This window comes from Scyliorhinus torazame, chromosome 8, assembly GCF_047496885.1.
Source record: "Scyliorhinus torazame isolate Kashiwa2021f chromosome 8, sScyTor2.1, whole genome shotgun sequence".
Taxonomy (NCBI): domain Eukaryota; kingdom Metazoa; phylum Chordata; class Chondrichthyes; order Carcharhiniformes; family Scyliorhinidae; genus Scyliorhinus; species Scyliorhinus torazame.
In genome coordinates, this window is record NC_092714.1 from 109635553 (window position 1) to 109662490 (window position 26938).

A 26938-nucleotide genomic window follows, 5' to 3' on the forward strand; every position below is an offset into this window, starting at 1 on the left:
ACAGATAAGAGTGTACCACACAATTGTTAACCTACCTGGTTACATATAAAGTTGACTGGTGTATTAGCTCTGAAATGCTTTGTGAGCCTCATTATCTTTGCTGTGCCATTTTGTGATGGAATTGAATGGGTTATACAGTCTACTACATGAATGTGCATTTGCTTGACACTTCTGAGTTTGTAATTGGTGCTTTTCCATTACATACTATGATGTCAGGAGTGATTTTGAATTTTATGATTCAGTGTGTTCCCATTAAGCTTCTAATGACCTGTGAAACATATTAGTCATAATTTTCACTTAACCAAACTGGCAGGAAACTTACAGAATCGGATCGACCGCCTACTACACTGGAAAATGATATTTTCAGGGGGTAAAATGGACAACAGATCTGATCCTGTTAGTTTCCCGTTAGGTAGGTTAGGTTAAAATTAGCCAAAATGAAATCTCTGGCAACATGCCCTTTTAAGTCTTTCTGTTGTGTGTCTGCCCAGGTTAAAGAAAAAGCATTATTCTACTCTCAAACCTGCAGTTTTCTATTGAACTGCTTGCTGTATTGAGTAAGTTGATCTTTTGGAGTCAATGAAGTAAAGACATCTGAAATTAATCCTCCTGTAGATCATTCTTGCAGATTTTTGAAGGTGAATGCCATGTTTCTGGCCACATCCTTTTTCCCAATGGGAAATATTTCAGAACTGAATGTCCAGCAAATATCAGATGGATTTTGAAAACATTGTTCGCATGATAACAAAGAAACAAAAGAACAAAGAAATGTACAGCACAGGAACAGGCCCTTCGGCCCTCCAAGCCCGTGCCGACCTTGCTGCCCGACTAAACTACAATCTTCTACACTTCCTGGGTCCGTATCCCTCTACTCCCATCCTATTCATGTATTTTTCAAGATGCCCCTTAAATGTGACTATCGTCCCTGCTCCCACCACCTCCTCCGGTAGCGAGTTCCAGGCACCCACTACCCTCTGCGTAAAAAACTTGCCTCGTACATCTACTCTAAACCTTGCCCCTCTCACCTTAAACCTATGCCCCCTAGTAATTGACCCCTCTACCCCGGGGTAAAGCCTCTGATTATCCACTCTGTCTATGCCCCTCATAATTTTGTAGACCTCTATCAGGTCTCCCCTCAACCTCCTTCGTTCCAGTGAGAACAAACCGAGTTTATTCAACCGCTCCTCATAGCTAATGCCCTCCATACCAGGCAACATTCTGGTAAATCTCTTCTGCACCCTCTCTAAAGCCTCCACATCCTTCTGGTAGTGTGGCGACCAGAATTGAACACTATACTCCAAGTGTGGCCTAACTAAGGTTCTATACAGCTGCAACATGACTTGCCAATTCTTATATTCAACGCCCCGGCCAATGAAGGCAAGCATGCCGTATGCCTTCTTGACTACCTTCTCCACCTGTGTTGCCCCTTTCAATGACCTGTGTACCTGTACTCCTAGATCTCTTTGACTTTCAATACTCTTGAGGGTTCTACCATTCACTGTATATTCCCTGCCTGCATTAGACCTTCCAAAATGCATTACCTCACATTTGTCCGGATTAAACTCCATCTGCCATCTCTCTGCCCAAGTCTCCAAACAATCTAAATCCTGCTGTATCCTCCGACAGTCCTCATCGCTATCCGCAATTCCACCAACCTTTGTGTCGTCTGCAAACTTACTAATCAGACCAGTTACATTTTCCTCTAAATCATTTATATATACTACAAAGAGCAAAGGTCCCAGCACTGATCCCTGTGGAACACCACTGGTCACAGCCCTCCAATGAGAAAAGCATCCTTCCATTGCTACTCTCTGCCTTCTATGGCCTAGCCAGTTCTGTATCCACCTTGCCAGCTCACCCCTGATCCCGTGTGACTTCACCTTTTGTACTAGTCTACCATGAGGGACCTTGTCAAAGGCCTTACTGAAGTCCATATAGACAACATCCACTGCCCTACCTGCATTAATCATCTTAGTGACCTCCTCGAAAAACTCTATCAAGTTAGTGAGACACGACCTCCCCTTCACAAAACCGTGCTGCCTCTCACTAATACGTCCATTTGCTTCCAAATGGGAGTAGATCCTGTCTCGAAGAATTCTCTCCAGTAGTTTCCCTACCACTGAAGTAAGGCTCACCGGCCTGTAGTTCCCTGAAATATCCTTGCTACCTTTCTTAAACAGAGGAACAACATTGGCTATTCTCCAGTCCTCCGGGACATCCCCTGAAGACAGCGAGGATCCAAAGATTTCTGTCGAGGCCTCAGCAATTTCCTCTCCAGCCTCCTTCAGTATTCTGGGGTAGATTCCATCAGGCCCTGGGGACTTATCTACCTTAATATTTTTTAAGACACCCAACACCTCGTCTTTTTGGATCTCAATGTGACCCAGGCTATCTACACACCCCTCTCCAGACTCAACATCTACCAATTTCTTCTCTTTGGTGAATACTGATGCAAAGTATTCATTTAGTACCTCGCCCATTTCCTCTGGCTCCACACATAGATTCCCTTGCCTATCCTTCAGTGGGCCAACCCTTTCCCTGGCTACCCTCTTGCTTTTTATGTACGTGTAAAAAGCCTTGGGATTTTCCTTAACCCTATTCGCCAATGACTTTTCGTGACCCCTTCTAGCCCTCCTGACTCCTTGCTTAAGTTCCTTCCTACTTTCCTTATATTCCACGCAGGCTTCGTCTGTTCCCAGCCTTTTAGCCCTGACAAATGCCTCCTTTTTCTTTTTGATGAGGCCTACAATATCTCTCGTCATCCATGGTTCCCGAAAATTGCTGTATTTATCCTTCTTCCTCACAGGAACATGCCGGTCCTGAATTCCTTTCAACTGCCACTTGAAAGCCTCCCACATGTCAGATGTTGATTTGCCCTCAAACATCCGCCCCCAATCTATGTTCTTAAGTTCCCGCCTAATATTGTTATAATTAGCCTTCCCCCAATTTAGCACATTCATCCTAGGACCACTCTTATTCTTGTCCACCAGTACTTTAAAACTTACTGAATTGTGGTCACTGTTACCGAAATGCTCCCCTACTGAAACATCTACCACCTGGCTGGGCTCATTCCCCAATACCAGGTCCAGTACCGCCCCTTCCCTAGTTGGACTGTCTACATATTGTTTTAAGAAGCCCTCCTGGATGCTCCTTACAAACTCCGCCCCGTCTAAGCCCCTGGCACTAAGTGAGTCCCAGTCAATACTGGGGAAGTTGAAGTCTCCCATCACCACAACCCTGTTGTTTTTACTCTTTTCCAAAATCTGTCTACCTATCTGCTCCTCTATCTCCCGCTGGCTGTTGGGAGGCCTGTAGTAAACCCCCAACATTGTGACTGCACCCTTCTTATTCCTGATCCCTACCCATATAGCCTCACTGCCCTCTGAGGTGTCCTCTCGCAGTACAGCTGTGATGTTCTCCCGAACCAGTAGCGCAACTCCGCCTCCCCTTTTACATCCCCCTCTATCCCGCCTGAAACATCTAAATCCTGGAACGTTTAGCTGCCAATCCTGCCCTTCCCTCAACTAGGTCTCTGTAATGGCAACAACATCATAGTTCCAAGTACTAATCCAAGCTCTAAGTTCATCTGCCTTACCCGTAATACTTCTTGCATTAAAACATATGCACTTCAGGCCACCAGACCCGCTGTGTTCAGCAACTTCTCCCTGTCTGCTCTGCCTCAGAGCCACACTGTCCCTATTCCCTAGTTCTCCCTCAATGCTCTCACCTTCTGACCTATTGCTCCCGTGCCCACCCCCCTGCCATACTAGCTTAAACCCTCCCGTGTGACACTAGCAAACCTCGCGGCCAGGATATTTATGCCTCTCCGGTTTAGATGCAACCCGTCCTTCTTATACAGGTCACACCTGCCCCGGAAGAGCTCCCTGAAAATAGCTTATTGTCACAAGTAGGCTTCAAATGAAGTTACTGTGAAAAGCCCCTAGTCGCCACATTCCAGCACCTGTTCGGGGAGGCTGTTACGGGAATCGAACCGTGCTGCTGGCCTGCCTTGGTCTGCTTTCAAAGCCAGCGATTTAGCCCTGATGAGGAAAATTAGGCTCAGGCTTGTTCAAATCAGGTTGAAATTTAAAGGTGATGGTATTGCAGTCATGCAAACTGAAAAGGGGAACAAGATTTATTCAAGTGTGTGCACCCACTCATATACAGATGCACACAGACATAATTAACAACAGGTGTGTTCAAGCTTTTTCTCCCTAGAAGGTAGACGTTTATATTGTGAAATCTCAAGGATCACATAAAATCTAAATAAATAATCATATTAAGTTGCATATATTTCATGCTGCAGACACTTACTGTCCTTGGTGTTCTGATTTAGGATGTATTGGACAATGAAACAATAGTATTAAAAACTGATCTTTGTAAACCTCCTGTTCTACAGTACTTAAATAAGACAAAGCACCAGAAGGAAATAAATACAACTACAACTGAGTCACCAGGGTTTCAAGGATCAAATTGGCAGGGTTTACGGACTATAGTTTGGATATATCTACTTTACAATAGAGACTGGATTAGTTAATTCTCAGTATTATGGTAGCACTGTTGCTTCACAGCGCCAGGGACTTGGGTTCGATTCCCAGTTTGGGTTACTGTCCATGCGGAGTCTGCATGTTTTCCCTGTGTCTGCATGGGTTTCCTCGTGTCTGCATGGGCTTCCTCCAGGTGCTCCGGTTTCCTCCCACAAGTTCCGAAAGACATGCTGTTAGGTGAATTAGACATTCTGAATTCTTCCTCCGTGTACCCGAAGAGGCGCCGGAATGTGGCGACTAGGCGCTTTTCACAGTAACTTCATTGCAGTGTTAATGGAAGTCTACTTGTGACACTAATAAAGATTATTATTATTTAGAGCATGAATAACCAAATTTTCACAAATACGTTCATATAGCATCTATGCACCTGATGTGTTAGCACAGGGCTAAATCGCTGGCTTTGCAAGCAGACCAAGCCAGGCCAGCAGCACGGTTCAATTCCCGTAACAGCCTCCCGAACAGGCGCCGGAATGTGGCGACTAGGGGCTTTTCACAGTAACTTCATTTGAAGCCTACTTGTGACAATAAGTGATTTTCATTTCATTTCATTTCAATATAAAATGGAGAGCAGATTGAGGGCTACCTGCATTTATTTCTGTAATCAAACTCACGGGTTATGCTCCACGAGAGGATGTGAGACAGTCATTATTTCATTAAAGAGTAGGACATCTCTGGTTCAGATGGGTCAGTTAGTTATTGCAATTGTTACTTCGTTCCTTTCCAGAGTTTGAGGGGCTTGAGTCAGAAACTTAAAGAGGTTGCTACTGTTTTCATCTGGAGAAAATATTTTTTATTGCATTTTCCAGTATATCCCCTAACATTTTTAATAAATGTGGACAATAAACGTTTGCCTAAGATAACTGACATTGATCACTCACTGGCTTGGGCAGGCTGGCTTGGGCAGTCAGAGCCCCAAAATACATGCAGTCTAATGGAAATTATTATGTTTGAATGTTCGAATGCTTTGGTACTCACAATGCTGCAATGTGATGGTTGCTTTCTCACTGAAGTACTGAAACATTTTATTCATTTTTTTAATTGACATTATAATGTAGATTTACAATACTCAATTTCATTTCCAGCTTTTGATATTAAAGTTGCTTTATTTTGTGTGCTTTTTATCTCAAAGCTTTTTTGGCTAAATTCATTCAGCTAAAGCGTGTAAACTCTGAAAATCTAGAGCTTCCGTACTCATTTAATTAAACTTGGTTAAACAGCAGTGATTGAAACCACTTCAAATTTAGAATAAATATATTCCAGCATCGTTGCAAATAGATTGTTTATTAATGAATGAAGTTTAAAATTAATCCATTAGATCCTCCATTTAAAAATACAGTATGTAGAATGTCTAGCTAATCAAGCATTATAGTGACAACATCTTTACGTTTTATATTTTTAAGCTGTACCCTGTTACACTTGAATAAAATGGGATCACAATACCGTTCCTTTGTCACCTTCCTGACACTGCGTCTTGATTGGAGCTATCTTGTCAACAATAGTAGCTACGTTTTACTCAGTCAATTCTTGTGTCATAATTAGAAATTACAGTTTGTTGGTGCACATGCTTTTATACTTAATTTGAATTGATCAAACTGGTTTGTTGTGAATTGGCTGACAATGTAGCCACCAGAAGGCATATTATCCTTTTGTCAATTACTAGCAGCAACTCATGAGATTAGATGTTATTTAATGATATGCCAACATTGTATGCCTTGAGGCAACATAGCCCATCTATTTTTGTTTCTTTATAAAATTCAGTGGAACAAAATGTGATTTACACCAAGTCAAATTAAGTGTCTTTGCCACAATTTATATAGATTAGATAACATTTTGAAGTCACGTCAGTGAGGAAATAGAAATGAAAGCATCAAAAGTCCTTCTTGATCAGATAGGTGGGTGTGTATGCGTGCATAATGCATCACACTGAACATATCACTTGTATAGACTTTCTGCTAGCTTTTGTGGATGTGTGCACGTGTGTGCGCGCGCGCATATTTTGCAGTTGAACAACAAGAGGAAAGTATTGAGAAGAATGATAACAGTGAGGGTGTACCACATAAATGTTTTGGAAATTAGTGTTGGATTGACACAAATTGTCAGCTCGGCAGTGCTGGGACTAGATACTGTTCCTTTTGCGTGTTCCAATCACCAAAGTTGAGCCATTTATTCAAATATTGTACTACTACAGCCTGTCATGCTCAACATGTTTCTCTTGTCCTTGAAATGTATAAGCATTTGATCGGATGTAAGGATCTGAAAGGTTGCAGAGCGGAGCATCTTGGCATGGGCTACAGCAGCCTGGCCCGCTTTATACCTCTGGCACTAACAAAGGCACTGCTGAGTTTGTGACATGAGAGCAGGCATGCTGTCATCTCTCCTATATAGCTGAGACTACTCTACAGGAACAGAGCCTTAGCAACCTCCAACTCTGCTCAAGAACAAATTGCAAGGATGAGAAACTGTCAATTTATCAACAGCCTCCTACAGCCAATATAATAGTTTTCTGAGTTTGTGTGACAACTTTTGAGAACTGTCAGGAGGGGCTTCTGCACAGTAGTCATGTAGATAAAGCTCTGTAATTGGTCTATGCTGGAGCAATGGTCTTCATGTTCTATAATAATAATCTATAATCTTTCTTATTGTCACAAGTAGGCTTACATTAACACTGCAGTGAAGTTACTGTGAAAATCCCCTAGTGGCCACACTCCGGTGCTTGTTTGGGCACACAGAGGAGAATTCAGAATGTCCAATTCACCTAACAAGCACGTCTTTCGGGACTTGTGGGAGGAAACCGGAACACCCAGAGGAAACCCACGCAGACACGGGGGAGTACTTGCAGACTCCGCACATACAGTGACCCAAGTTGCAATAGAACCTGGGAAGATACAATCTGCAAATAAATCACCCATTTTTTTATTCGGAGACATTTCCTTTCTTCAAGATAAGAAATGGAAGCTGGAGCAGCACATCTGCTGAGTTTGTTTAAGCCTTCACTAAGATCATGGCTGATTTGATTGTGGTCTTAACTCCACTAGCTTGCTTGCTCCTGCACTACCCCCCCCCCCCCCCCCCCCCCCCCCCAACACACACACACAACCATTATCTGTGACTATAAGCGATCAGAAATCTGTTTAACTCGGCCTTGAATATATTCAATGACCCAGCTTCACTGCTGTGTTGTTGGTGAACTCCAAAGATTAATGGCATTCAGAGAGGAGAAATTCCTCCTCATCCCTGTTTTAAATTGGAGACCCCTTATTTTGAAACTGTGGCCCCTGGTTTTAGATTTTCCCATGAGGGGAAACATTCTAACATTCTCTCAGCATTTACCCTGTTAAGCCATCTCTGAATCTTTATCTGCTTCAATAAGATCAATGCAATCCTCTCAATCGATATAGAAATTAACAATGTTCAAAATGATAGTGTGAATTTTAATCACGTGTGGTTTAGTTCAGGCTCAAGTGACGCCCGGAGCCTGAATCTGTCCAGGAGGCTAGGCTGGTTTGAGTACAACCTGCTCAGCCTTTCTTCATAAGACAACCCCTTCATCCCATGAATCAACCTAGTCAATTTTTTCTGAGCTGCCTCCAAGGCAAGTATACCCCTCCTGAAATAAGGAGACCAAAACTATGCAACGTCCTGGGTGAGGTCTCACCAATACCCTGTAAATAGTAGCAGGAATGCTGGAAAAACTCAGCTGGTCTGGCAGAGAGAGAAACAAAGTTAGTGTTTTGAGTCCAATGTGACTTCCTCTGCGTGTACAACGCACATCGGACTGCTGTCCTCACTGCATCATGAGACCCACTCGTGCTGCCAGATGTGCACATTCAAACTCTCTCCAGCAGTATAGACTCACCCCCTCACCCCATCTCAAAGATGTCCTGGTTCCCTCTTTCACAAGAATCTTCCTTTCAAGTGTTGTGAAATGCAAACTCCAGCAACTTAGAATCATAGAATTTACAGTGCAGACGGAGGCCATTCGTCCCATCGAGTTTACACCGGCCCCTGAAAGAGCACCTCATCTAAGCCCATACCTCCACCCCATCCCGGTAACCCAGCAACCCCACCTAACCTTTGGACACTACGGGGCAATTTATCATAGCCAATCCACCCAACCCGCACATCTTTGGACTGTGGAAGGAAACCGGAGCTCCCGGAGGAAACCCACATAGACACGGGGAGAACGTGCAAACTCCACATAGACAGTGACCCAAGCCGGGAATCAAACCCAGGCCACTGGCACTATGAAGCAACAGTACTAACCACTGTGCTACCGTGCTGCCCGAAGGCACTTGGGGTACCTACGGATCCTTCCTTCTTTCCCCTTCCCAGTGACCCCATCCCTTCTTTGTCCCTTCTTCTAATCCCACCTCTCACCAGGTAGTTACCATACCCTCTGACCTTGCCCTCTCTAACATTTGTTTAAAAATAAATTTAGAGTACCCAATCATTTTTTCCAATTAAAGGGCAATTTAGTGTTCAATCCACCTACCTTGCACATCTTTTAGGTTGTGGGGGCGAAATCCATGCAAACACGGGGAGAATGTGCAAACTCCACACGGACAATGACCCAGAGCCGGGATCGAACCTGGGCCCTCGGCTCGGTGAGACAGCAGTGCTAACCACTGCACCACCGTGCTGCCCTTGCCCCCTCTAACATTGAACAACCTGTGCTGAGCAAAGGACTCATTTTTACCCCCTTATTTACCACTTCAATGAACTTTGGACTTGACATGACATTGAACTCTTCTTCCTTTGCCTCCATGCTCACTTATTTGGGTCGGAGTCCTCGCCCTGCTCAATGGACTCTTTCATTCACCTCCAGTATTCTCCCTCCACCTGGACCACTCCCTCCGGCCTCTTACCCACCCTTGATCTTTTAATTGAGAACTTTCGACATGACATCAGCTTTCCCTGCTCTGAATTTCTTTGTTCCCTCACCGACTCGAACCTTCTCTTCTGATTTGGCACTTTACAGCCTTCTGGACTCAACATTAAGTTCCACTTCAGACCGTGAACTTTGAATCCATTTTGGATATTTCTTCTCCTATCTGCCAGTCTAAATCTTGTTTCCATGTTTTTGCTTTCAGACAGTGATAACCTTTATTGTGCTATTAACTTTGTATCACTGCTTGGTTTTTTACAATTCCGATTACCACTCCCTTTGCCTTTTATTCCATGTCATATCATAGAACCCCTACAATGCAGAAGGAGGCCATTCGGCCCATCGAGTCTGCACAGCCCCTCTGAAAGAGCACTCTACCTAAGTCCACACCCCACCCTATCCCCATAATCCAGTAACCCCACCTAATCCTTTGGACACTAAGTGGCAATTTAACATGGCCAATCCACCTAATCCACACATCTTTGGACTGTGGGAGGAAACCGGAGCATATTTGTCATTTAATCTCCCCTGCCCTCTAATGTATCCTTGACATTTTGCTCCTCCTGCTCCTACCCCTTTTTAAAAAAGAAACAGCATAAAACCCATCACATTTCTATCTCTTCAGTTCCGAAGAAGTAATATTGGACTCACCCTATTTCTCTCTCCACAGATGCTGCCAGACCCATTGAGTTTTCCCAGCACACATTTTGTATTTCAGATCTCAAGTAATTTGCTTTTATTTTAGTCCTACTTTTATACTCCATCCACTTGTAATAAAGGCCGAAGTTCCATTGGCCTTACGAATTACTTGCTGTATCTGCATGCTAACGTTTTATGATTGATGTATGAGGACATCCAGATCTCTCTGCAGCACTACATTCCATAGTCTGTCTCCACTTGAATAATATTCTGTTTTTCTATTCACGCCAAAGTTGACAACCTTCCATTTTCTACATTATACTTCATCTACAGACTCACTGTCCTCCTCACAACTTGCTTTTTCCCCACATATCCTGCAGTCACTTCATTTTATGAACCTAGAATGCAGGCTGCCATGTCCCATTAGTTTACCAAGTACTTTTTCTCTAGTGATAGCAATTGTATTATGTTTTTCTCTCCCTTTTCCGCTTGACTTTTTACTATTCTTGGAGTGCATTTCATATCTTCTACCTGAAGACTGACATGATGGGCGAGATTCTCTGACCCTCCTGCCAGGTGGGAGAATCCCCGGCGGGCGGCGCGAGTCTCGCCCCATCGCCCCAATGCCGGCTGCCCGTATTCTCCGGCGCCGTTCTTCGGGCGGGATTCACGCCACGCCGGTTGGGGGCAGTTGGCAGCAGAAACTAAGAAACTCCCACAAAGACTGTGAACTCATGCTGAAGGCTACCGTTGCTGATTTGATTTATCTAATGTCTATGAAGATTAAAATTGCCCATGATTATTGCAGTTTTTTTTTTACATGCCCCCATTTTTTCTTGATGTATATTCTGTCCTGCAGTGTAGTTACTGGGGGGGGGCTAAAAAGTACTCCTATAAGTGACAACGTTCTGTTGCCGTTCCTTATCTTCACACAAGCTGATGCTACATCTTGGTCTTCCAAGCCAAGATCACTTTTCACCACTGGAACAGTCTCATCCTTTATTAACAGTGCTACCTCAACCTCTTTTTCCTTTCCTTCATTTTTACACGAAATGTCAATTCATTCACCTTTTCACAAATACTGAGTGTATTCAGATAAGGTGCCTCAGTTATGTCTATTTACCATTTGTCCATATCTGACCCTGTTAGCCAGTGCATCCTTGTGTGCTCTGCCTCTTCCTGTACCACACTGGTTATCATAACTTGTATTGTTACCATGCACTACTGCTTTGTGCATTCTCATTTACGTTCTAAACTTCCCTTCATGTAAACATTGCCCCCAATGAGGATTAAGTTTAAAATCCTCTCTCCAGCCCTAGTTATACAATTCACCATGATGCTGGTCCCAAGGCTGTCCAATGGTACAACATCCTCTTTTCGTATTCCTGGTGCCATTGCCCCATGGATCAAAGCATTTCTCCCATACTAATCTTTGATTCATGCATTCAACCCTCTGATTTTATTTACCCGATGCCAATTTGTTGAATGCACAAGTAACAATCCAGAGATTATTAACTTTGTGGTTCTGATTCTTAATTTAACTTATAGTTGCCTCTCATATTCACTTAGCAGAACCTTTTAAGTCAGGCAGAGTATGTGTCTCTCCTTTAAGAGAAACTTGCTACCTTTAAGGGGCTGCAGAGATGCACAATTTCCTACCTCCCTCCCCACCCCAAAACAGATGTGCAGACAATGAATAGTGTGGGTAGTAATGGCTCATTGTAGTGCTCTAGCACAAATTTAACAAGCTGTCATTATTTTGGGAATTAAGTTAAGCCAGCTAAAAGTGAATTCGGAAAAACCCAGGGCCTTGTTTGCACATAGCAGAGTGAGAGCCAGTGGCATGACAACTGTTTCCTTGGTTTCCGTTGCTATTTCTCTCTGGCTAACTTATACTGATATATTTGAAGTGCAGCAGTTGCCATGTGATGAGCATGGTGACGTGATGTCATCATGGAGGAGAAGGAGCATAGGAAGGTACCATTCAAGGAGGGCATGGCCTACCAGGTAGTACCTTGCCAGCCCTGATGAAGTCATTGAGCTTTGTGCAGTAGTATTCTGAAGACTTGGGGTTGCGGAAGTTGCCACTCCGTGCCCATCGCTTGAAATGACACGAGCTACAGTTCTGTGTGGCTGAGTGGCCCCCAAACCTAAGAGTCTGTTCATGCTGTTTTTGATTTCCTCAAGGAGATCTCGGAAGTCGAGAAGTGAAGTTCTGTGTCCGCCTTCTCTTTATTTGTTGTTATGCTATGCTGCCTCTGAAGCCAGGTAGTGTCTGTAAAATCTGTCTTGGGGCAAGAAACACCGTGCTTTGAAATGACAAGAGTGAATGAAAGAGCCCAATGCTGTTGCCTGTTTGTCCCCAATTTGTAGCCTATAAGTGCAGGCTGAATTGTGTTTTTTAAAGCTGCACAAAGGTTTCTAGGTAGTTTAGCTGCTTACACCCATTTTACATTAAAGTCTGAAGCAAGTGGATTGCAAATAGGCGGACATATGAAACCCATGTGCAGCACCCTTCAGAGTCCAATGGCAGGCACAATTTTATTATAAATTTTGATATCCCTTGCAGGTTTTGTTTTCATATTCATTTCCCAATAAAAACAAAAAAAATACTTGTAATAGTCAGCAGGTCAGGCAGCACCAGCAGAGTGAGAAAAGAGTTAATGTTTTCTATTGATGACTTTTCATCAGAACTGGAGGAAGAAACAAAAGAGGGAGCCAGAGGATGTGTAAATGACAGTGGCACAATCATTCCCAACATCTGCTTCCCCTTAAAAAATAGAAGCAGTAGCTTAAGACTGTTTGGCCTGGAAGACTGTCAGGTGTATTTTGCTTTTACCTTTAATATGTTGGGAACACTAAAGTAAATAATTATACATCTATATTGCCAAGCCAAACTCTGGATAAGTTTATATTGTTTTTACGTCTTCTATGCTATTACAATCTTCTTGTATTGGGGACAGAGGAAAAACCTTTCTAACAATCTTTCCACAATCTATTAAAGAACATTGTGAAAAAGGTTATTATTTTATGACCAAGTAGGTTTCAGCCAACCTCTCCATATTCACGGCTACAAAAAACTCAGTGAGTCCCCTCTACCGCCATACCTGTGCACATTGATTAATAAGGGAATCAGGGGTTATGTGAAAAGGGCAGGAGAATGGGGATAAGGAACATATCAGCCATGATCGAATGGCAGAGCAGATGTGATGGGCCGAATGGCCTAATTCTGCTCCTGTGTGTTATGATCTTATATGTACTCAGCCCTTCTCCCCCAACCACACACATATTTCCCTCTTCCCAACGCCCTTCTCCCCCACTCACTTACGCCACAACCTTCATCCCAACCCTTCCTCCCCCCTGCCACACATTTATTAGCCCCTCTTATCAATGCTCTTCCCCCCCCTCCCCCCCCCCCCCACACACACACACACAACACCTAGCCCCTCTTCCCAAAAAACCTATTGCCTCCCCTCCCTCGACTCACTCACTCATCAGCCCCTCGCCCCTTCCCCTAATTTTGTCAAGACGCTGGTCTGAGAAGCATAGTCACCAACCTGGAATAGGGAACTTGTACTTGTACAGACAGGAACAGAAGTACCTTCAAGTTTGCAGCTGCCACTTACCTTCCCAGCTCAGCCACTTGACTTCCTGCCTTTACCCTCATTCAGGAAGCGACTGGATTATACCTGTCAGCCTCTAGCTGCGCTAAGTCAACATACAAGCATCCTGGACCCACTCAAACTTGCTGCTAAGATTTTTTCTGAAATGAAAGTGCACCTTGGGTTCAAGGTCCGCTACAAACTGTTAGAATTTTAGTTCAGGTTCACCCTGGCAGTGCCTTCAGATTGTGTCAACTGCTCTTCAGAGTTGCTATTACTGCACCGAGGAGGTGGGAGCTTGTGACTCCAAATATGACTTCTGATACTCCAATGGGGTCCTGGCCCATAGTTTGGAAAACCTTGTTCTAGCTCTGATTTTAAGATTGTTTCCCATTGCTCGTGAAATTAATGAAAATCGCTTATTGTCACAAGTAGGCTTCAAATGAAGTTAGTGTGAAAAGCCCCTAGTCACCACATTCCGGTGCCTGTTTGGGGAGGCTGGTACGGGAATTGAACCCGCGCTGCTGGCCTTGGTCTGCTTTACAAGCCGGCTATTTAGCCCACAGTGCTAAACCAGCTCCTTGGCTTCCTTACCAGAGGAAATCGCTCCTCTGAATCTACTTTGTCAAGTCCTTTATTCGTGTTGAGCTCCTCAATCGTCTAAACCTGAGGGAATATAACCCAAGTTTATGCAACCCGCCCTCAATTTAACCCTTGAAACCCGGTATTCTTGTAAATCTGTCACTTACACAGTCTATGATCGGTATATTTTTTTCGGGGGCAGTGCCAGAACTGAAAATAATGCTCCATAACTAAGGCAGTAGTTCCTTGAATGCAACTGCCCAAGTAAACGGACTTGTTCATTTGGAGTAGGAGAGCAGTTTGCAAGTTTATAATTATCTCTTAAGATAGAAAACAAGGAAAGAACTTGCATGAGTGAGAATATTTGCAATTACTACGGTTCAATATTAACAGATTTTGAGGTGTTTCAGGTAATGAAGTGAACACTAACTAATCGGCATTTTGAGTATCTGAAGCTGTTTCCCATGAAAGTGTTGTGCTAGCAAAATTATCATACAGCAGATTGATTTATAGAATTGTCAGGTATGATACAGAAGTGTGCAAAATCTGTGCAGTTCAAAACTTCATTGTTACTATTTGTTTACTCATATTTTTAAAATTGGCATATGGAAAAGGAAAAAAATACATTGGCGTCGTTTATGCTTAAATAGCTACTAGCCGGAATTTTCCAGCCCCCCTTGGGTGGGTTTTCCCCTGGCAGAGGTGACTTGCCATTGCCCGCAGCAGCATCTTCTGGTCCCGCCGAAATCAATGGCAATTTGCATGGCTCGCCCACCAGAAAATCCCGCCCACTGTTTAAAATAAGTATGATGTGCAATTTGAAAGCTCCCTCTGCATCACTGTCTCTCAAGTTCTTTATGATGTTGAACTTCAAGTGTGTGAAATACAAGTTTAAACTTGTATACCCCACCCTTTAATTATATAGAAGCTTTCAGGATTGTAACAGCAGTAACTTTCATAAAACAATGCTTAGTATTTCAGATAAATGAAAAATAGCTGAAATTTGAGGCCCTTTCTGAGATAAAACAGATTTTGAAACTGATGTTACAAACAGGTAGGCCAAGGAGATATACTTATTAGTTTAGAAAAATCATGTAACATCTTTTAAGCTCTTCCACAAAGGTTCTCTAAGAATATCTGTAATAACCTTTTAGATCTTTACTGAGAATTGATTAGAATCTGATCCAGCTGTTTAGATAGCTCACAGTTCTCCAGTTGTTTCTTTGATTTTTTTTTCTGAACTTTGAAAAATAGTTACTTTGTATTTCTTTATATTCAACGAGTGATTAACTTTAAAGTAAAATTAAGTATGTGAAAAATGACTTTGTTTTGAAACCTTTGTGAATTTCTGACTTATAGTTAGAACTGCAGGTTTTGCTAAACTTGTCACACTTAATCTTTGTCAGTTGCTGTAATGTTTACAGATTTTAGTACTTCACTGCATTGCATAACTTGATTACTTTGTTTGAGTTGACAGTATTATTCAAGTGTGTCTTAATGGGAAAAATGTGGATGATGTTCAGATCAGACAGCTGTGCCTCTGTTTAGTATTTTGGGAAAATGCCATCTGTTCAGGATTCTTTGCTGGTTGCTTCTGAAGTGATGAGTGCTGTCGTTGAATTCAAAGAAATTAAAAAGGAAAATTGATGATGAATAATTATTCCTGCAGAATCGTTATCGCAGTTTTGAATTGAATTGGCTTTATATAGTGTGAATAATTATTTGCAGATCTGAATGAAAAAAGGCAAAGAAAAAACATAAGAATTCCTCTGTGATACTGTCCAGAGAGCTAAAACTCAGCTTCAAAGAAGAGCCTTTCTTTTACAGGGCTGTAAACATTGGCATCCTTTTACATGCAACCCATTCAACCGCATAGAGCCATAGATGACATTTCCGGTAATTTTCTTTTTGCAGTGTTTGATAGTTTTGTGCAGTTCAGTGCAGCTCTACACAATTGAGTATTAGTATTCCAGTAGGGGACTAAACCAATTGGATGAACCAGCGCCCTAGGAAGCAGACTGACATTCCGATGTCAGCTACGGCAGGCTGTCTTTCATGTTCCTGCTAGTTCTTTTTGCTGCTGTTCGATGAGAACACTTCTGTTGACAGGAACTACTCTTCATTGCTGGACATGCTGTAACAGATACTGGAATCCTAGTTCAGATAAACATTGAGATTTAGGGTTGAGGTAGTTAGAATAGGATTACAGCATTTGCTCCATTCTGAACTGATTCTTTGTACTGCAGCTCTGCATAGCATAGAAAGAACAGGAAGCACAGCGTCTTGTACATTTGAACTATTTTAAAAATGAAGGAAAAACAAAAACTATTGCGATTGATGAGCCTTCTGCCACATTTTAAGATTCCAGCTGATGAAAATTGATGATAAAATAACAAGGCAGATTTATTTGTTAGGTAAAGGGTTTCTTTTCACAATGTCAGTCTTCTGGAGAGTAAAACACAAGGCCAAAGACCAGGACATCAAAGGATCCTGTGACTCGATTTACGAAATGCTTTACTTGGTGAGAATCTGATTATTGTTTGTCTAAGTATTATTGAGTAATCAATCCGTATATAATTTTTAAAATGTTGTCTATGATTTTCAGTAACATCTACAGTTGAGGGTTTAAAAAAAATAGTTTTTGCTACATTAGCATTTTGACTGCAGAAGCTTCTATGCAGTATAAATAACAAATTGGCAGACACATCCTAAAATCCTTTGAGTATTTTTTTATACTTGAGTGTAACAGTTATACTAGCTATTAGAAAAAAACCTGAGCAGTCTATTTTACAAACAAGGTTTCTATTACCTTTTATTGTTTTGTGTAAATATAATTCAACTTTGACATTATCATTATTTGTTATAAAATGGCTGATTTATGGAACAATCGTGCATATATTATTTGCGATTTGATATGGTGCCTTTGAACAATCTGGATAGCTAATAAGGAAACAATTTTGATGTTTGGGACAGATTTATGTTAAAATTAACCACAATTTGATAACTATATGTTGGTCTATATGGCAATGCAATGCAATGCAACAGTGCAGAGATTTGTAGAATGTGGTTTTGTATCTGTAATTCTTCCCGTGGTGAATGCCTAATCTCAACCAGACTACTAAGTGCAAGGATGTGAAGGGTTGAAAAAACTATTGTACACCTCTTATCATTAAGATATGGTAGTGTAAAGGTAAATTTGCTGGATTAATAATCCACAAGCAGGAGTCAAATCCCACCATGGAGTTTTGAAAATTTTAATTAAATTGGAACTTAAAAAAGAAAATTTGGAAATAAAAAGTTACCATGAAGCTGTTAAATTGTTCTACAAACTAAACTGGTTCCTCTTGTTCTGAGAGAAAGAATTCTAGCTATGAGGGAAAATTAGATAGGATGAGGATGTTTTGTTTGGAATATCGGAGGCTGAGGGGAGATTTCATTGAACTGAATAAAATTGAGAAATCTAGATAGAGTGGAGAGCAAAGACCTGTTTCATTTGGAAGTGATGTCAATAATTCAAATAATTGGTAGATGGGTTAGAGGGGAGTTGAGGTTTTTGTTCCACACAAGTGAGTCTGGAAGTCTCTGCCAGAAGGAGTAGTAGAAGCAGAAACCCTTTGTTTTGTGACCAACATGGCTAAGGACCAGGAACCAAAAGGTGGGATGAGACTGGATAGTGTTGTGTGAACACCCACAATGCTGTTAGGAAGGAAGTTCCAGGACTTTGATGCAGCGACAGTGTAGGAATGGCAGTATAGTTCCAAGTCAGGATGGTGTGTGACTTGGAGGGGATCTTGTAGGTGGTGGCGTTCCCATTCATCTGCTGCTTTTGTCCTTTTAGGCGGTGGATGCTGTGGGTTTGGAAGGTGTTGTTGAAGGAGCCTTGGTGTGTTGCTGCAGTGCATTTGTCAATGGTACACATTGCTGACATTGTGCATCAGTGGCGGAGAGAGTGAACATTTTTTTGTGAGAATGGGGTGCCAGTAAAGCAGCCAGCTTCACCCTGGATGGTGTTGAGTTTCTTGAGTGTTGTTGAAGTTGCACTCATTCAGGCAAGTGGTGAGCATTCCATCAAATCCTGAGTTGTGCCTTCCAGGTGGTGGACAGGCTTTGGAGATTCAGAAGGTGAGTTCCGGTCTGCAGAATTCTCAGCCTCTGGCCTGCCCTTATAGCTACAATATTTATGTGGCTGTTGTTCAGCTTCTGGTCAATGATAACCCGCCCAGGATGTTGATGGTTGTGGAGTCAGCAATGATAATGCCATTGAATGTCATGGACAGATGGTTAAATTCTCTCTTGTTGGAGATGGTCATTGCCTGGCACTTGTGTTACTTGCCACTTATCAGCCCAAGACTATTGTTCAGTTTTTGCTCCATATGGACTGCTTCAATATCTGAGGAGTCATGAATGGTGTTTGTCATTGTGCAATCATCTGCAAATGTATCCACTAACATACTCACTCCTGACCTTCGAAATGAAGGTCATTGATGATCTTCTGAAGATGGTTGGGCTGAGCACATAACTGTCAAACCTTGAGCATGTAGATTGTCAGTAATACCTGTACCCCTAGAATGAATAATCATTAACAATCCTGACTAACATTAAATAGGTTGCTTGCTCCACTTTAACAGAAAATTGTTGGATGTGTGGGAAATTTAAGTAAAAAAGGTCACAAAATGCCAGTTATTTTCTGCAGCTGAAGCATGCATCTGAATAATGTTGCTAGGTTACAATACCTGTTGGAGAGAATAAAGCAATTCACCTTTATATTAAAAAGAGGCCATTCACCAAAATGCAAAACCATTTTTATTTTGTTTTTTTCTCCCCTACTTGGATTGTGTTGGTAATTGAATTTTCTGCTCACGTTTGTCTTTTCCCTTTTATTTTGATTTTGATATTTCGATTGTTCCACACTTCAATTTGTGTCATTCTTGGCTCTTTTACTGCTATTTATTTATGAATTTTGATGTCTGTTTATCAGTAAAGAAGAACTCTGTAATGTTGCGATATTAATGTTTAATGAATGTTTAATAGTCATAATTAGTGTACAATTTCCAGTTACCCTTCATAAACCTCCAGTGTTACACTGTAAATGCCGAAATGGTAACTTGACTTTGTAAGAGTTAATTTTGCCTTATATATTAGTTAACGTGTGCAAACTGCGTGATAGAATGTCATGGTTTTATGTGTCAGCATTATTGGATCAAATGCAATCTTTGGTTCATGCCCCTAAAATTGTTCCTCCCAATCACAGAAAACAACCTATGAATGCATTGATCCTGCTTTACTCATGTTTTTGCTTGTTTAAACTTGTCAGGGAGTTATTCAGTGTTTTTGTCCCTAGATTCCTACACCCTGACTTTTAACAGAAAATACATCATTGCTAACTGATTAAAGCTGGCATCACAACAGTGGAAAAAGGAAAAAATGAGTGAAGAGGTCATAACAGATACATGTAGTGGGGCAGTGGGAAAACCGAGAACTTTCTAAAATGGTACACAGATTGCCCTCAAGTATTCTCTTAGGAAGGCCTTTTTATGCACCTAGTATCCTAACGTACAAGCATATTTTGTTGACAAAAAAAATGAAAATATTCCAATTACTGACAATTCTCAGAGAATGAGAGAGAGAGCGACATACAGTGGAGCCAATTTTCTGCATGTTCCTGATGCCATTCCACTTTCTGCCATTCTAAAATACAAATAAAGTTAATGTGTTTTTAAATGAGCCCTGGTGCAATTTTCATGTACCAGTGGGGAAAACTCCATACATTAATGTACTAATTAGTATTCCTCCTGGCCCCACAAAAATCAACGTGCCAGATCTGTGACCTCCTCTGGCCCTTACCTGGGATTGTGTCTCTCCACACTCATGTAAAGTTAACGCAACCGGATTGGCTCTGCAGATGAACCACCGGATTTCTTCTCCTCTCTATCCCCCTAAATTGGTGATCTGTTCCAAATATGTATGTCGTTTGCCACACATATGGTAATAAGGTTCACCTAGAGAAATTAATTGGCCTTCTGAAAGCTTTCATTGCCTGGGCTCACTTTGCCTATCTGGCAACAAAATAGGCCAGGGCGTCTTTCTGTATCCTAATTTAAGTTTATACTGTAAATTAAGAAATGAATTTCAAAATCTCTAAAAGGGAAAGGCACCTCATCACTACCTATTCCACTCCCCCCCCCCCCCCCCCCAACCACCTTCCTCCTCTCTTCAACTGAATAATCCTGTTCCATGTTGAACATTACTTGATGCACTGATGATAATGAGGTATACGAAATGTAGCATGGGTGGTGAACTAACCTGTTACAAGAACCAGGGTTGCATTGATAGCAGCAACCAGTACTTCTTATGAGAAATTAGTCCCATCTCCACAGTGAGAAACATATTCCACCATGTCACATGGCAATCGCACCATCCTAAGTGCAACAGGGTAAGGACAGAACCTGCAGTCGAAAACTGCATCCAATTAGGCACTCTTCCTCTTGAGAAGCAGAACTGTGTGATTCCACAACCTGAAGCTCACAACCCAGCACACCATCTTTCTGCCATTATCATCAAGCTGTGAGTCTATTCTTGTTTCAAAACAGAATATAGAATGGCATTCCTGAAACCAAAACCAACATTCCAAAGATAGAGCGAAGCAGACCCCATAACAAAGTGATTCAAGCAAAGCTTTGTAGTCCTACCACATCTAGTGGGAGATGGTGAACTGGAGGAATAGGCTCCATGAGTACATACTACGTGGAATAGCCTATCACAAGTGTATTTGCATGCATCTGCAGCCAAATCTTCAGGCTAGGTCTTACTCATCCTCCCCCTGAGAATCCCCCTGTAATTGATGCTCTTGCCCAGCATGTTTGGTTTATTCTATATGGCACTAAATAACGTCTGATTGCATTGAGCACAAAGAAGACTTTGAGCCCTAATAACAGTAAAGCTAAAGAACTTGCTTCCCTGCAAGTTGTTTCAGCACAGCTATGACACTGGTCTCAACTTCAGAAAAATTTCCAGGTGTACCTGATCTTCCATCTTGCTGCATATAGTAAGGGATTAAAATTGATAATGTGTGTGTGAAGAGAACCAGAAAACTTAAAACAGAGTCAGACCTCCTCCTTTTGCATCTGTAATAATCATTAGCTCTTGTAGGCTCCTCTTTAGTTAAAGGCAGACAGAATCCTAAATAGAGAAAGATGTCATACAAGTCATATAAATGAAATTAAAATGCTGCTGAAAAATAAATAAATATTTGTTAAGTATAGGGATGTGGTAACATAGTCGTTACATAACTGGACTAGTAATCCAGATGCCTGAACTAATTATCAGAGACATGAGTTCAAATCCTACCAACTGGGGAATTTAAATTTGATTAATTAAATAAAATCTAAAATAAAAAGCTAGTTTCAGAAATGATGACCTTGAAACTACTGATTGTCCTAAAAACCCATGTGGTTCACCAATGTCCTTCAGGGAAGAAAAGCCGCCATCTTTACCTGGACTAGCTTTTTTGTGGCTCCAAACCCACAGCAATGTGGTTAATTCTTAATTTTTAACCACCCTCTGAAATGGTCCAGCAAACCACTAAAATCTCATCCATGAAGCTGGTTTACAATTGGCTTCTCGAGGACAGTTGGCGATTGGGCAACAAATTCCGGTATTTACCTGTTATGCCTACATCCCTTGAATAAATACATTTGTATCGTCCTTTTAGATTTTCTATCCTGTGGACCACTTTCCATTTCCCTGAACATCTGAAAATGTTTGGCTAACTTAATACATGCATGTCTCGACCAAAATAAAACAGTCAACCGTTGAGCATAATCAAATGACTTTCCCCTTGGAAATACCCTATGATGATCCCATAGTTTTTAACTCTACACAGACCTTGTTTCCCCAAACATGGGTTCAGCTCTCCATAACCCAGTCATTTTCGTCTGCCTGGCATAGCACTGCCTAATGTGGGTCTTTAATCTTCAATAGGTTTCAACCAGGGCACCTGTCCCCAGATCACATGGGCATACCTCTGGGCAGACTTCGTATATGGCCATGTGCCTCTCTCCACTACTCAATTTTACATTGAATTAAAGTAAACAGTTTTAAACATAACCATCTTATAAGGTCTGGCAGTCATAATGAAATGGACAGAGACGACAGCATGCTGGGTGAGTAGTGTAAAAGCGTCTGGCACATCTCGGGATCATAGATCATAGAATTTACAGTGAAGAAGGAGGCCATTCGGCCCATCGAGTCTGCACCGGCTCTTGGAAAGAGCACCCTACCCAAGGTCCACAGCTTCACCCTAGCCCCATAACTCAGTAACCCCACCCAACACTAAGGGCAATTTTGGACACTAAGGGCAATTTATCATGGCCAATCCACCTAACCGGCGCATCTTTGGACTGTGGGAGGAAACCGGAGCACCCGGAGGAAACCCACGCACACACGGGGAGGATGTGCAGACTCCGCACAGACAGTGACCCAAGTCAGGAATTGAACCTGGGACCCTGGAGCTGTAAAGCAATTGTGCTATCCACAATGCTACCGTGCTGCCCACAATGGTTAATGTGGGACTGAGTGCAGTCCTGCCCACACAGTGATGGAAAAGAATATGTGACCCATATCTAGGTGTCAGCCTCATCCTGGACAGATCTGGGTGTTACCAGCAAGCTCTCACTTGAACAACTTTCTATATGTATGTGAATAGTTCTTATAGTTAATAAGGCAGTGGCGCAGTGGTATTGTCAACAAATCCCACCACAGCAGATGGTGAAAATGGAATCCAATAAATATCTGGAATTTGAAGTCTAATGATGACCATGAAACCATTGTCGATTGCCATAAAAAATCCCAGTTGATTCCCTTTAGGAAAGGAAATCTGCAGTCCTCACCTGGTCTGGCCTACATGTGACTCCAGATCCACAAGAATTTTGTTGACTCTTAAATGCCCTCTGAAATGGCCCAGCAAACCACTAAGCTGTATCAAACCACTACAAAGTCAATAAAAAGGAAAGAAACCGGACAGACCACCGGGCATCGATCCAAGCACTGTTGACCTTGCAAAGTCCTCCTTACTAACATCTGGGGGGCTTGTGTAAAAACTGGGAGAGATAATATCCCAGACACCACTATCACCGCCCCTCGGAATGGGGCGGCACAATGATGTACAGACAGGAGGGTGTTGCCCTGGGAGTCCTCATCATCGACACCAGACCCCACTTAAGGTCAAACATGGGCAAGGAAATTCCTTGCTGATTAAAACATCCACCATCAGCTGATGAATCAGTACTCTTCCATGTTGAACATCACTTGGAGGAAGCACGGAGGGTGGCAAGGGCACAGAATGTGCTCTGGGTGGTGGACTTCAATGTCCATCACCAACAGTGGCTCGGTAGCACAACTACTCACCGAGCTGGCTGAGTTCTAAAAGACATAGCTGCAAACTAGGCCTGTGACAGGTGTTAAGGGAACAAACAAGAGGGAAAAACATACTGGACCTCACTCTCACCAACCCGCTTGCTGCAGATGCATCGGTCCATGAGAGAATCAGTAGGTGTGACTACTGCACAGTCCTTGTAGAGATGAAATCCTGTCTTCACATTGAGGATACATTCCATTGTGTTGTGTGGCACTACCATCGTGCTAAATGGGACAGGTTCAGAACAGATATAGCAACTTAAGACTGATCATTCATGAGGCGCTGTGGGCCATCAGCAGCAGCAGCAGATTTGTACTCCGTCACACTCTGTAACCTTGTGGTCTGGCATGGCCCCACTCTATCATTACCAACAAACTAGCGGGATCAGCCCTGGTTCAATGAAGAGTGCAGGAGTGCATTCCAGAAGCAGCATCAGGCATACTGAAAAATGAGGTGTCAACCCGCTAAAAGCTACAACACCTTCTCAAGAGCAGTTCTGGATGGGCAACTAATGCTGGCCATCCAGCGAAGCCCACATCTCATTAAAATGAATTTTAAAAAACATACAGTTAACCTCAAGTGATGCAAAGACTTAATTAAGACACACTGAATGGTATTCAATACTCTACAACAAATAGAGGATGTGTAAAGAGACCTGGGTGTATTGTACATGAATCACACAGGTACAGCAAATAATTAAGAAGGCAGAATGTTTGTTGGCCTTGATTGCAAGGTGAGTGATGTATATAAGAATGGGAGCCTTGCTACATCTGTACAGGGTTTGTTTGACCACGCCTTGAGTACAAGTGTGCAGTTTTGGTCTTTGGAGGTAGTTTCGAGAAGATTCACTAGACTGATTTCTGGGATGAAAGGGTTGTCTTGTGAGAAAAGATTGGGCTTATACTTATTGGAGTTCAGGAGAGTGAGAGATGATCTTATTGAAACTAATACATTTCTGGGGAGGCTTTACAGGGTACACATTTGAGAGGAAACTTTTCCTGTCAATAATCTCGAACTATGGGCTAAAGTTTCAAAATACGGCATCTTCTAATTAAGATGAAGAGGAATTTGGTCTGTCAGTTGACCGTTGGCCTTGGAATTCCCTCACCCAGTGAGCAGTGGAAGCTGGGTCATTGAATTTATTCAAGGTTGAGTTAGACAGATTTTTCATTGACAAGGGAGTTGAGTATTATGGGAACGGGCAGGAAAGTGGAATCAGCTCTGATATTGATTAGCAGAGCAACCTTGAGGGACTGAATAACCTATTTCTCCTAGTTCTTATGTACTTTCTAGTTGACCTTATTCTCAGGATTAAACAAGAAATCAATTTAAGTATGGTTTACTAATTTACCTCAACAGCTTTTTATCCAGTAATATATTTCTATATCTGTAGCCTGCCTTTTTTTAGCTGACTCAACTACCCTTCAATGTGACAAAGGCGTCTATCTGACTGCACATGCCTTGCAAGCTGGTTGTTATTCTGCCCGTAATGTTCATGAACAGAAAATCACTCCAGTCTAATTGGAATTCAGTTGTAAACACAGTGAATAGGAATGAGTGAGTGGTCTTATTCTTTTTGAAGTTGATGAAAATAATTTGATAGTGCCATCAGCCTTGTTGGCTTGAATACAATATGATATGCGTCAGGTTGCATTTTCTTCGATATATTACAGATGTGTTAGATATATGACAGATTGGAAACATTTCCTGGTTTGCTTTTTCATGGAGTGTGCTGATTTTGAATCAGTCATCGCACACAAATCGGATAATTATTTTTGGTACTGTCCAACTAAAGGCACAGGATTATTGCTTATGTTTTGAAATCCTTTCTGTCCACTTTGGACATTTTTTATTTTAAAAAAAGCTTAATTCACAATTGCTATATGGCAACAAATAAGTGTTATCATTTTTCTTTCTTATGAAAATCTAATTTTACTTTCAGCCAGTAGTGAAGTAAATTTTCTTTAATGAAATCTGAGAGATTTAAACAAGCTGTATGCTTCAATGTTGGCATTACTTTTCCTTTTGCATGTAATTCGTGTAAACAATGGGATTAGTTGAGATACATATCCTAACTGTTTTCAGCATCAGGAAATACAATTTCAGCTAATTGCGATGTTAAAAAAAATCTATAGATCATCGTGATGCTACATTGAATGCATTCTGGAATAGCCCAGCTGTTTTAATATTTCATAATGAAATGCTGGCAGCAATGTTAAGGACAGAACAATCCATTTTCAGGCCATAAATATTTTTAAAAATACGGTTAAAATAAGGCTTGGATTAACTGAAGTTTTGGTATTTTTTTTACATGCGGAACATAAGGAGCAATGATCATTCGCGAAACATTTAGAGTGAGTTTCATGGTTTTAAAAAATGCCAGCGGCATGACAAACCTATTTACATGTGTGTTTACTATGTGTGAATTAGATTAACACCAAAGTAGGCCACATTTCTATGCCGAAAGTAGCTCATTGCATGTGGTATTGTTCAAGAGCGATCAGGTTGCAGGTTAGCTATTAGGAGCTGTGTTTAAGATATCCTTTTAAACCATTGCTGCGATAGTCCCTGGGAGAAAGTGATCAACTAAGTAAGCACCGTCTAAAATTAATTTGAGAATTGTTGATGAAAGAAGTTTCTGTTGATTGACAGCTGCTTGTAAATCCCACTTGACAAGAGGTGGGATTAAGCATTTAGCAGGAAAAGCGTTCTTTTACTCTTGTTTTTATATACATATATATAGGTACTTTGAAGTGTGATTCACTAGATTCATTTATATTAAACATATACCAGCAGATCACTCATGACTTTTCTCACAAGAAGCATTGCTTTAGAATAAGGACAGAAGTGTAATGCCATGTGCTACACTGCTGAAGTGGAATGGATTGGATTTGTTTATTGTCACGTACGCCGAGGTACAGTGAAAAGTATGTTCTGCTTACAGTCCAGACAGATCGTTTCATGTGTTTTGTTATGCTCTTGACGTAGCATAAGCTGCTTCCTTGATGTGCACTCTGACAAAGGAAGGTTCAGACTTGGAGATAGCTTTAACACGTTTATTACTGTTAACAATTCTCCTACTTCAATTCAACGCTACTGTTAATCCTCCTATAGCTACTCAGACTGACTAACCAGTCTGCTACAATCCATGTGGTGGGAGTGATGTTCAATCAACCCTGTGTCTGTACTCACTGAGAGTCTCCACTGGAAAGAGGAAGATCATGTGTGCAGTGTCCTTATATATGGGTTGGTGTAATGCCCTCCTGTG

The 26938-nt window shown here is 41.7% G+C and overlaps 1 protein-coding gene across 9 annotated transcripts in view; it reads left to right on the top strand.

Annotated features, from left to right (window-relative positions):
- The window catches only part of LOC140428034 (rho guanine nucleotide exchange factor TIAM1-like), a 473602-nt gene that overhangs the window by 354081 nt on the left and 92583 nt on the right, over positions 1–26938 (top strand). The window contains exon 1 of one of the 9 annotated variants that reach the window (XM_072514014.1): positions 16282–16776. The exons of the other annotated variants lie outside the window; for them this stretch is intronic. Coding sequence (XP_072370115.1) covers positions 16627–16776 — 150 coding nt within the window. The 5' untranslated portion in view covers positions 16282–16626. Of the gene's footprint in view, positions 1–16281; positions 16777–26938 lie in introns of those variants that run through there. 9 annotated transcript variants of the gene reach the window in all.